At 36.6% G+C, this 10,534-nt stretch overlaps 1 protein-coding gene across 3 annotated transcripts in view; it reads left to right on the top strand.

The window, feature by feature from the left end:
• gramd1c (GRAM domain containing 1c) overlaps positions 1-10,468 on the top strand; it is a 17,675-nt gene extending 7,207 nt beyond the window's left edge. For all 3 annotated transcript variants that reach the window (XM_048173940.1, XM_048173939.1, XM_048173942.1), the window contains 10 exons: positions 1,070-1,229; positions 1,314-1,451; positions 1,983-2,101; positions 4,188-4,330; positions 4,437-4,540; positions 5,517-5,687; positions 5,892-5,961; positions 7,259-7,378; positions 7,459-7,564; positions 9,334-10,468. In XM_048173940.1, the coding sequence (XP_048029897.1) occupies positions 1,070-1,229; positions 1,314-1,451; positions 1,983-2,101; positions 4,188-4,330; positions 4,437-4,540; positions 5,517-5,687; positions 5,892-5,961; positions 7,259-7,378; positions 7,459-7,564; positions 9,334-9,402 (1,200 nt within the window). In that variant the 3' untranslated portion in view covers positions 9,403-10,468. The remainder of the gene's footprint in view (positions 1-1,069; positions 1,230-1,313; positions 1,452-1,982; positions 2,102-4,187; positions 4,331-4,436; positions 4,541-5,516; positions 5,688-5,891; positions 5,962-7,258; positions 7,379-7,458; positions 7,565-9,333) is intronic.
• Positions 10,469-10,534: the final 66 nt, after the last annotated feature.

Genomic DNA, 10,534 nt, shown 5'->3' with positions numbered 1-10,534 from the left:
ACAACTCCTAACATGCTCATGCTTGTGAGTGTAAAATTTTCTGATGAAACAGACTTTAATAAACTCAATATTCTAATAAAAGGCACATTAAAATAATTGATATTCTTGATGATGCTTAAAGGATTAGTTCACTTTCAAATAAATTTTTCCTGATAATTTACTCACCCCCATGTCATCCAAGATGTTTATGTCTTTCTTTCTTCAGTCGAAAAGAAATGAAGGTTTTTGATGAAAACATTCCAGGATTTTCTCCTTATAGTGGACTTCAATGGCCTCCAGACAGTTGAAGGTCAAAATTACAGTTTTAGTGCAGCTTCAAAGGGCTTTAAACAATACCAGACAAAGAATAAGGGTCTTATCTAGCGAAACGATCGGTCATTTCTGTAAAGTGTGTATGTTTTATAAACACAAATGATCGCCTTGCACGTGCTTCCGCCAAAACCACACTTTCGTATTCTTCAAAAAGCTTACTCTGTATGTCCTACGCCTTCCCTATTCTACTTACGGAAAAAATTTAACTGGCGCTGCGTTCGTTCCATAAGAAAAATAGGGAAGGCGTAGGACATACAGCGTAAGCTTTTTGAAGAATACGGAAAGCAGAAGCACGTGCACGGCGATCATTTGTTTATATAAAGCATATACAGTTAAAGCCCTTTGAAGCTGCACTGAAACTGTAATTTTGACCTTCAACCGTTTGGAGGCCATTGAAGTCCACTATATAGAGAAAATTCTGGAATGTTTTAATCAAAAACCTTCATTTCTTTACGACTGAAGAAAGAAAGACATAAACATCTTGGATGACATGTGGGTAGGTAAATTATCAGGAAATTCTTTTTGAAATTGAACTAATCCTTGAATTTTATATTGCCAGCAAAGTCATTATAAATATATTGTCAGTATTCAATATATTTCCCAACCCTGCCAAATGGTCAACCTGTTAATTGTTGAATATAAATCTGCATAGTCTGCTTTTGATTTGCTTTTAAAGATAGAAAAGTACACTTTATAGCAAAGTCTTTAAAGTAGAGCTCATGTATGGTTGTTGATATTTGTGTTTAACCTTCAATAGGACGACACTCTCAGTACCCCGTCCCATCAGCGCAGTCCAAATCTGTCATTAAACCGCTCAGGATCTGAACGAGTGTCTAAACGCTCCTCTCTCTCTCTGGATCTAAATGCAAATGAAGACCAGCTCTCTGATAACAGCAGATCTGACAGCCTGGAGGAGGGTGAGATGCGTGTGTATGCTGCCTGTGTCTCATTCCATGGCTGTGTTTTCTTTTTTTGTTTACATCAGTATTCATTTCTTGTAGTGGAAGAATGTGAGAAGGTGTCTCAGGGAAGGCTGTTTGTGAACCGGGTCTTTCACATCAGTGCTGAGAAGATGTTTGACATGCTTTTCACAGATTCTAACTTCCTGCGGAGGTTTATGCATGTCAGGAAGATCACAGGTACTTCATTTTAAATGTATGTGCTTTTATCACTTTTATTATTTTTAAAATATTTCTATTTAGCCATAATCTGCTGGAAGATGAGTGATGAGCTATTTTGCAAATATTTTTTAAATATTGTGTTTATCATGCATAATTAGCCTTTTCTGTGTATATATGAAAGAACAGTTATGCTGATAGTTAGATGACTGACTGTAATTTGCCAGCAAGTTTAGCAATCTTCAGTCTAGCTTGCTAATAAACATTAATTACATGTCATCAAAAAAATCATAATTACAAGTTGGGGCTCCACACCCACTGGCCAAAGGTTACGTCCTGAGCACAGTAATTCAAGAAGAAAATGTAAAAATGTGTCTATAGATACAAACACCACCACACACTTTTAGTAGGCCATAAGTAATAATTGAGAGGCCTTATTTTTGTATGAGTCTATAAGTGCTGCATAGTGCACCTTTAATGATAACAACACTGGATTTTGCACATATTTTTTTGGCATATTGTTTATAGTAACGAAAGCATATCACCTGACAGGTGCTAGCTCTACCCCTTGGCAAAGGGAGGCCTCGGGCGGTATGAAAAGGACTTTGAACTACACCATCACCATTTCTAACCCCCTGGTCGGCAAGTTCTCCACTGCCACAGAGAACCAGGTGTGTATGGCTCTGTTATAAAACCTAGTGAGCTGCACCACTATTTACTGCATACACAGGAGCCTCAAAAGTGACTGATTTGTGTGTCAAACAAATAGTAAAAATGATTTCACAACCTTATTGAAAGGCTGTGATTCTTTGGTTTCACTGTCAGTTAACGTGCGGTGTTTGGTTATGCCACTTTATATTTAGACATAGATGGCAGGAAGGAGCTGCAGCTGTGGTTTTCAAGTTTTGAGGGGCGATGGGTCCTTTATTTTTGTGATATTAGCAACTGCCACCTCCACTTTTTTCCACTTTGCAAAGTTAGTTAGTTGTATATGTGCTTTGTTAGTTGTTTTCAACTTAAAACTATAGAGTAGTTTTGCCAGAGCCATTTTAACTGCAAAGAGTTTTCAGCTCTTGCTCTGTGACAGAATAATGACAAAGGATATAACTACTGTTTTATCTGTGTAAGACAGTTAATTAGACAATAGACAGCTTTTGATCCCATTGTATTATGCAACAATTAACATTTATAAGAAAATGACTGTAGGCGTGATGCAATTACAAAATCACCTTCCAATTATTTGATCTAATTGTGTGACTGAGTTGGTTGCACTTTAACGTTGATGCAGTCAATTAGATTGAATGATCACAATCAGGTTTTAATGTAGTAATGGTGACTGGCCTAATGACTAGCTACATTCATGTTTAGTAATGCTTGTGAAAAATAGTGCTAGTAAATATATAGAATTGAATGGTGACTTTAAATATTTAATTTTTATATTTGGAAATATTTATTAGCAAGTCATATTTATTTAAGGATAATTTTATCCAAAAACTTAAAGAAAACACTGTATTTCAGGCCTTACTAAACAGTGCATGGACAGAACCATGTTTAGTAGGGGTGTGACGAGACCGGTATCTCACGAGACGAGACGAGACTCGAGATTGAGTTCACGAGACGAGACAAGATTTTTACACACTATTTTTAAGAAATCCTCAATGGCGAAATACATGACTAGAAAAAATATTCTGCAGGTGTATTCGAAATGTTTTAACTAATCATCTTGTAATTAATGTCATTTCAGTTCTATTTTCTTACTATGAATTATCATATGCAGTAAAAGACAACAATACAACAAGGTTTTGCTTCTAACTCAACTGACTGACTTCTCTCCTGTATGATTTCAGTCTCTTCAGACCTCAGAACTGTACATGATTTATGAGCTTCTACAACATTTGACCTCCTAACTGAACTCCTTTCCACAAACTGATCATAGAAATAAAAACAGTATAAATAAAAATGGTAACACTTTACAATAAGGTCTCATTTATTAACATTAATGTATTAACCAACATCAACTAACAATGAGCAATATATTTGCTACAGTATTTATTAATCTTTGTTTATGTTAGTTAATAAAAATAGTCATTCATTGTTAGTTCATGATAGTGCACAGTGCATTAACTAATGTTAACAAATGAAACCTTACTGTTTGTGCTTAATAAGATTAAGAGAAAACTGTTACTCATTTTTATGGTAACACTTTACAAGTTGAAACCATAATCACACTTTCTCAATATTCAAAGTGCAAATAAGACCAAATTTTTCTCTGATACAGAGCTAAGAGATGGTTACAACTACACTGCCCAGCCTAAAATAGCTTTCATATTGAGAGATATTTGCATTCATCATGGAGCCGCTTTCAAAATGCGGGGTATTGAAATCTCGTTTGAATGCGCGCTCGCGTTTACTTTCACTTTCAGCGATCGCGCGTAACTCTGTAAATATGGAGCGGCGGCGACCGTTATCAAACTGGATTAAATGTTTTTTATTTAAATACAAAGCAAAACGACAGTGGAGGCGTAATGTAAACGAAGCGGTGGCATATTCTTTCCTAATCATCCTAACCACTCTGTCATGGCAACATCACGAGACTACTTTTCGCCTCGACGAGAAATCTCGTCACATTTTAGTCTCACGAGATCTCGTCACACCCCTAATGTTTAGCAATCCAAACATAAACTGACAGCTGTATTGTGCTGCTGTGTGAATGCAGCCTCTGTGTGGAATATTTTCTGATTTCTCTGTGTATTCTAGACACTATATAAAGAGTCACGGGAGGGTCAATACTACATGATAGATGCGGAGGTCTACACACATGATGTTCCTTACCATGACTACTTCTACACTCAGAATCGCTACTGTATCATTCGTAACTCCAAGCACAAGTGCAGACTCAGGTGAGCTGGTCTTAATATCTGCATGTCTAACCTCTTCGTTTTGACTATGGCACTGAAATCCCTTAATGTGAGAGCCATTTAGCAAATATTTGAACTCTCTGTCCAGGATTTACACTGATGTCAAATACAAAAAGCAACCCTGGGGTCTTGTTAAATCCTTTATCACCAAAAACTCCTGGAGTGGCCTTGAAGACTACTTTAAACATCTTGGTTGGTATAATGATTTTTTTCTAACTCTCCCTAACCTTCTGTTTTCCTTGTTTTGAAAAATATATTGAAAATCAAGTTTTTATCGTTCTTGATATGTCTATGTGGTGTTTTTATAATATGCTTTAAGACAAACCATGTGCAAATTCATCAGTCACCCCCATTGCTGAGTATTTTCTCCTTAAAACGGCAATGTACAGTCTCAAAAACGTCCCTGTTGAAACCGTCCCTGTTTCCTACTGTCACACAAGTGTTTTATTGAGCACAAGAACACCTTTAAAAAGGGACAGGAAGAATGGCGATGTGATGTCTGATGTTGTAGTGAGCGAAACGCATTACTGAAATAAAACATTATTAAAAACTATATAGACATTTTTAAAAAAACATACAACAAAATTACTAGAACTTTAACTTAAAATGAAAACAGAAAATATACAAATAAAGTCTAATTCAGAATATTAATAAAAACTATACTAGTATCTCAGTGATACTAATATAAGACTTCTTCATAGTGGTCCAGTCTCTAAAGCCACTGCCTGTATATGTTATCCACTGCTGAACAAATTAAAACAGAAGGATATATAAAACACTTGATACAAAATAATGACCTAAAGCTGCAGCCCAAAACTACTGTAGATCAATTAAAGTCAGCAGAACCGCAGACTGTGCACAATGTTTTTCTTATCGACTGGGAAAAGAAAGCTAGCTAATAGCTTTTCTGCCATGGGATGTTGGATTAGGGATTGTACAGGGTAATGAACATTAGTCACCTGATCAGAGTGTCTTGGGAGGGATATTAGCAGCGTGGATGTGTCCGTTTCCTATTGGTGAAAAGCATCAGTTAGATCCATTGCCTGCAAGGTCATTTTCTCCATTTAATTACAAAACTACAGGGATGCCAAAAGCCTAATCAATCCAGTGACCTCTGGGCTCTTATATTAATGCAATTACAATGATCTTTACCTCATGCACATCCCAGAGGCAGAGCTGCTTGAAGAGGAGGCAGAGTTGACTCAAGGAAGCGGAGATGCTGGGAAGACGGGTGGTTTGCGCAGGAGGCGAAGAACCTACAGTCGCACCCTACAGGACCACATGAAGCCGGGGAAGCAGTACAGTGCAGACTCGGATCAGCAGAGAGGCAGCACCATTGGTATAACTATATCAGTTTTTTTAAATATCTGAATCTAAAATCTCTGCTACTTTGCCATAAAATACTGATAAACCACTAGAAACTGTTTTCATACTAATCAGATGTGCTTATTTGGTTGTCTATGCTTTTAATATTCAAGCAAATATGAAGATATTGTGTTTTAGACTTATAACAATTATGTTTGCACTGCATTTTGCATTACAGGTGCCATGGATATAAAGAACACGCCACACAGATGGAACATCACTTCAATTGTAACTGGGATGAGCTTAATGTAAGGCTTCATTTACTCTAAGGCCTGTTTCACAACTCGCACGTAAGCAGTGTGAAAGCTTAAGACCAAAGTATACTTCACTTTTTATCGTATGCTAGGGTCCATGTACAGTGTGCATGACATAAATTTTGTATCATTATAGTATGTGTATACTAACTGTACACAGAAAGCCTGATTTTTCCAACCACACGCATATGCGCATTAATTTTTTTTGCACTAATTAGTTTGCCCACATGGTGGCAACAGTGCTCCAGGGCCATTGTTTCACAAGGTAGTTGAAGAAAAAAAATGATTTTTTTTGCCCTTTTTGTCAACAGACAGTTGCTGCATCTCATTTCGAAGGCTGTGTCCTCCAGAGGTCACATTTGAAGGCTGCATATGTCATCGAGGTAGTTTCACTTAAGAAAAGTAACCGTTAGATTGCAAAGTAAGAACGAAATAACAGTATTTTACACCTCACGAGGAATAGTAGTCAATTTTATTATGGTTACTTTTTCTTAAATAAGACATTCTTGATGACGTATGTAGCCTTCAAATGCGACCTCCGGAGGACGCGGCCTCTGAAACGAGATGCAACTTGTGTAATAGTAAATGGAGTATACTTTGAAAGGCTATGCGTACAACTTGCTTATGCGTAAATAAGTTATACTTTGGGATTTAGAGCTCTGACACTAACAGTGTTTCTGCTGCGTAATAGAGCTACAAAACATTACTATGTTTCTACATAATTTTTTTTCCTTTAATAACAATCTTAAATCATACAATAGTTATTAGAATTTGACTATTGAGAGTTATTAAAAACTTGATTTGCATGAGGAACATTTACAACTAAATGGTAAATAGGCTAATCTACATAGAACAGAACATTAACTTTATTGCAAACTGTAGCAATAAACAGCTTAAACGATCTAGATTCAGTCAGATTTACTGAACAGAAAGTGTTTGTTTGAAACCCAGAATTCAAGAAACTTTCACTGTGTATCTCAGAGTCAGACATATTGCTTAAAAATGTTTCCATCACTACATTGATTTATTGCAAAAGATTATATAGATAAACAGGTTCACTGGGCATGTTCTCCATATTCCCTGCTGAGTTCAGAAATAGAAAAATAGAGATAGAAATAGATAATCTGCTGTGTGAATGCTGCAGCCTGTTAGCATGGTTGCCAAAATAAATATGCACCACTTATATCTGCGGTGTGAAACATGGAAGAAAGACTGTCTATTTTAACCATTTAGAATTGCGTACGACAAATACTTCACGTGCTTATGAATGTGACATTGTTTTGCCTCTCAGACTTTTTGTTCTGGTGGTTCTGAACTTGGGGCTGTTCTTTAAACTTTGGGCCATGGAAGATGTCGCTCACCGTATGTATCTGAACACCAAGCACAGAATGAAGGAGAGAGTAGAGTCCAGGTAAAGGCCCTTTAAAAAGATGTTGTATTTTCTTTTTGGTACACTTTTATGAACAAAACTTACTAACTGTTTTTATGTAGTTTGCCACCTGACCTAGGGCCCAGACAGGGTATGCCACACAGAAGTCGAGAGGAAGCACATCTGCTGAGGGCAGTACTGCAGGACTCCATTAACCTTCTTGAACAAGTATGTTTGGGTGCCATACTGTCTCTTATTAAAGGGTTAGTTCAGCCAAAAATGAAAATTATCCCATGATTTACTCACCCACAAGCCATCCTGGGTGTATATGTCTGTCTTCTTTCAGATGAACACAATCGGAGATATATTTAAAAATATCCTTGCTCCTCCAATGGCAGTGCTTTATAATGGCAGTGAAGGGGAGGCCACATTTCGAAGCTTCCAAAAATTCCATCCATCATAAAAGTAATCGATACGGCTCCAGGGGGCTAATAAAGGCCTTGTGAAGCAAAGCAATGTTTTTTTTTAAGAAAATATCCATATTTAAATCTTTATTAACTATAATAACTATCTTCCGGCAGACAGCCGTACGCATCAATTTGTGGTGGAAGAGTAACCTCTGACCTGACGCATGATGTAATGACAAATATAGAGGATAGAGCAAAACAAAACACTGGTCACGAATTAGAAGTCTAAAATGATCATTTTTAAAGACAAATGTCTGAGGATTCCGATATAAGAGATGATGATTTTGATTTTGTTGCCCATATTTGTTTAAAGGTGTCCAAGAACATGTTTTCAAAAGATGTAATATAAGTCTTAGGTGTCCCCTGAATGTGTCTGTGAAGTTTCAGCTCAAAATACCCCATAGCCCCTTTAAATCTTGTGCTCTCCGCCCAAGGAGCTCGTGCTTGCCTTAAACAGCTATAATCAAAGTTCAAACAGCTAATATAACCCTCAAAATGGATCTTTACAAAGTGTTCGTCATGCAGCATGTCTAATCGCGTAAGTATGGTATTTAATTGGATGTTTACATTTGATTCTGCATGAGTTTGATAGTGCTCCGTGGCTAACGGCTAATGCTACACTGTTGGAGAGATTTATAAAGAATGAAGTTGTGTTTATGAATTATACAGATTACAAGTGTTTAAAAAATGAAAATAACGACGGCTCTTGTCTCCGTGAATACAGTAAGAAACGATGGTAACTTTAACCACATTTAACAGTACATTAGCAACATGCTAACGAAACATTTAGAAAGACAATTTACAAAACAATGGTGTTTGAGACTCACTGTATGTAATTTCCATGTACTGAACTCTTGTTATTCAACTATGCCAAGGCAAATTAAATTTTTGAATCCTTTAAACCGCGAGAGATGTCTAAGCTTACACTACTCCTACATCCTGCGTCATACATCGCATCAGGGGGTTACTTATGGATACTGTGCAAGTCGACTTGTATAATATATGGTCATCTGCTGGAAGTTAGTTATTTTAGATTATAAAGATTTAAATATGGACATTTATCTTAAAACAATGCATCACTTTGCTTCAGAAGGCCTTCCTCTGGAGCTGTATGGATTACTTTTATGATGGATGGATGTGCTTTTCGGGTTTCAAAATGTGCCTCACCTCACCTCACTACCATTATAAAGCTTAAAGAAGCAAGGATATTTTTAAATATAACTCTGATTGTGTTTGTCTGAAAGAAGATGGTCATATATACCTAGAATGTAAATAATTTTTGGGCGAACTAACCCTTTAAACCCACTCTTCAATGACACGTAAATGTTGAAACCATCAGCGGTTGTCCACCGTTACTTGTCAGTGAGACTTCTTTCCTGTCTAATTTGGCAGTTCTTGACCAGAAATATCAATCTTACGTTGTTAGTCAAAACTATTGCTATGTGCAGGGGTTACATTTCATATGTGATCTCTTTTGGCTAATTATGTGAATTTATTCATTTTATTTTTTTGCTGCTTCCTTCTTCACAGCTACGCAGCTCTCTTATGGTGCTTCAGCAGAGCTTTCAGGTCTACAACAGATCCTCCTCTCAGCTTTAAATGGCATTGGGTTTAGTGGACTGACAACACAAGGGTTTTCTTCCCATAAGACATACCCTCGCTGAGGAGTGTTGCCATAGGGATAGTCACCCCTGGGCAGACTCATAGCCATGTTCATCATCTCTCTGGGCTTTTTTTTTTGTTGTGGTTGGATGTTTTTTTTAATTGTCAAAGGGGATCTTTGCACTGGTACACTAAATCTTGCAAGCTTCCTCTTGGATTTGCTAACTTGACCTTGAAGCTGAAAGAAAAAAAGCGACTCTTGCTCATTCTTCAGAATTGATGTTGCTGAAGTGAAAGTAACCGCAATGTAGCAGGTTGTAGCAGGTTTCCTCGTGTTCTGAACTGTTGGATGCTAATTTGCTGAACAGTTTTTCTGGACTACAACAAAAGCCTTATAAAACTAAACATTCTCGGATATGAAGTGGATTCAGTGCAGTTGCACAGGTTCTTCACTCTGATTATTGAGGCGGCAATGCCGGCCCATTGCCTCCAGCTCATGTTAAAGATCTGCCTAAAATGTACTTGTGTGCCTTTTTCTGTTTTGATTTAGACAATGTTCTTGTCTTAAGATACCTCTAAGAATTTGTAAATGATTGCACCTTAAAACATTATTAATGCAGGGATCATCACTGACAAATGATTGTGCGTGTTGAAATTGTAGAATGTTTGAAGTTCTGAATGTTAATCAGGATTTTAATAATGTCTAATGGTACAGGTTCATATGGAGAAGATAAAATATCTGACATTTACTGTAAATGATGAGTGGTGATGTTTTACCTATAAATTGTTTACACTTGTCTTTAAATACCACTTTTGGTTGTTCAACAGCTTTTAGGGACTGTATTGTCACTGTGAAATAAATTTGTGACACATTCATGTAAATGCTTTACTTGGGAAAATAATAAAATGTGTAATCCTCAAGCATTCCAAACTTTCACAGAAAAATATATGAGGTGGATGTGTATAGATGCCTATTTTTTTCTGCATAGATTGAGATATTTCTTCTGAATTTTTAAAATTTCTTCTGAAACTATTTATAAATAAAATTCAAATGTTCAATTTGTGAAGTTTGCTGTTTTAATTTATTTTCTATTTTATTGAGAATTTGTTATGGTATGTTTATGATCTT

Source organism: Megalobrama amblycephala, linkage group LG22 (assembly GCF_018812025.1).
Source record: "Megalobrama amblycephala isolate DHTTF-2021 linkage group LG22, ASM1881202v1, whole genome shotgun sequence".
NCBI classification, from domain to species: domain Eukaryota; kingdom Metazoa; phylum Chordata; class Actinopteri; order Cypriniformes; family Xenocyprididae; genus Megalobrama; species Megalobrama amblycephala.
Note: the sequence above shows the minus strand (reverse complement) of the source record. Positions and strands in the feature narration are given on the sequence as shown.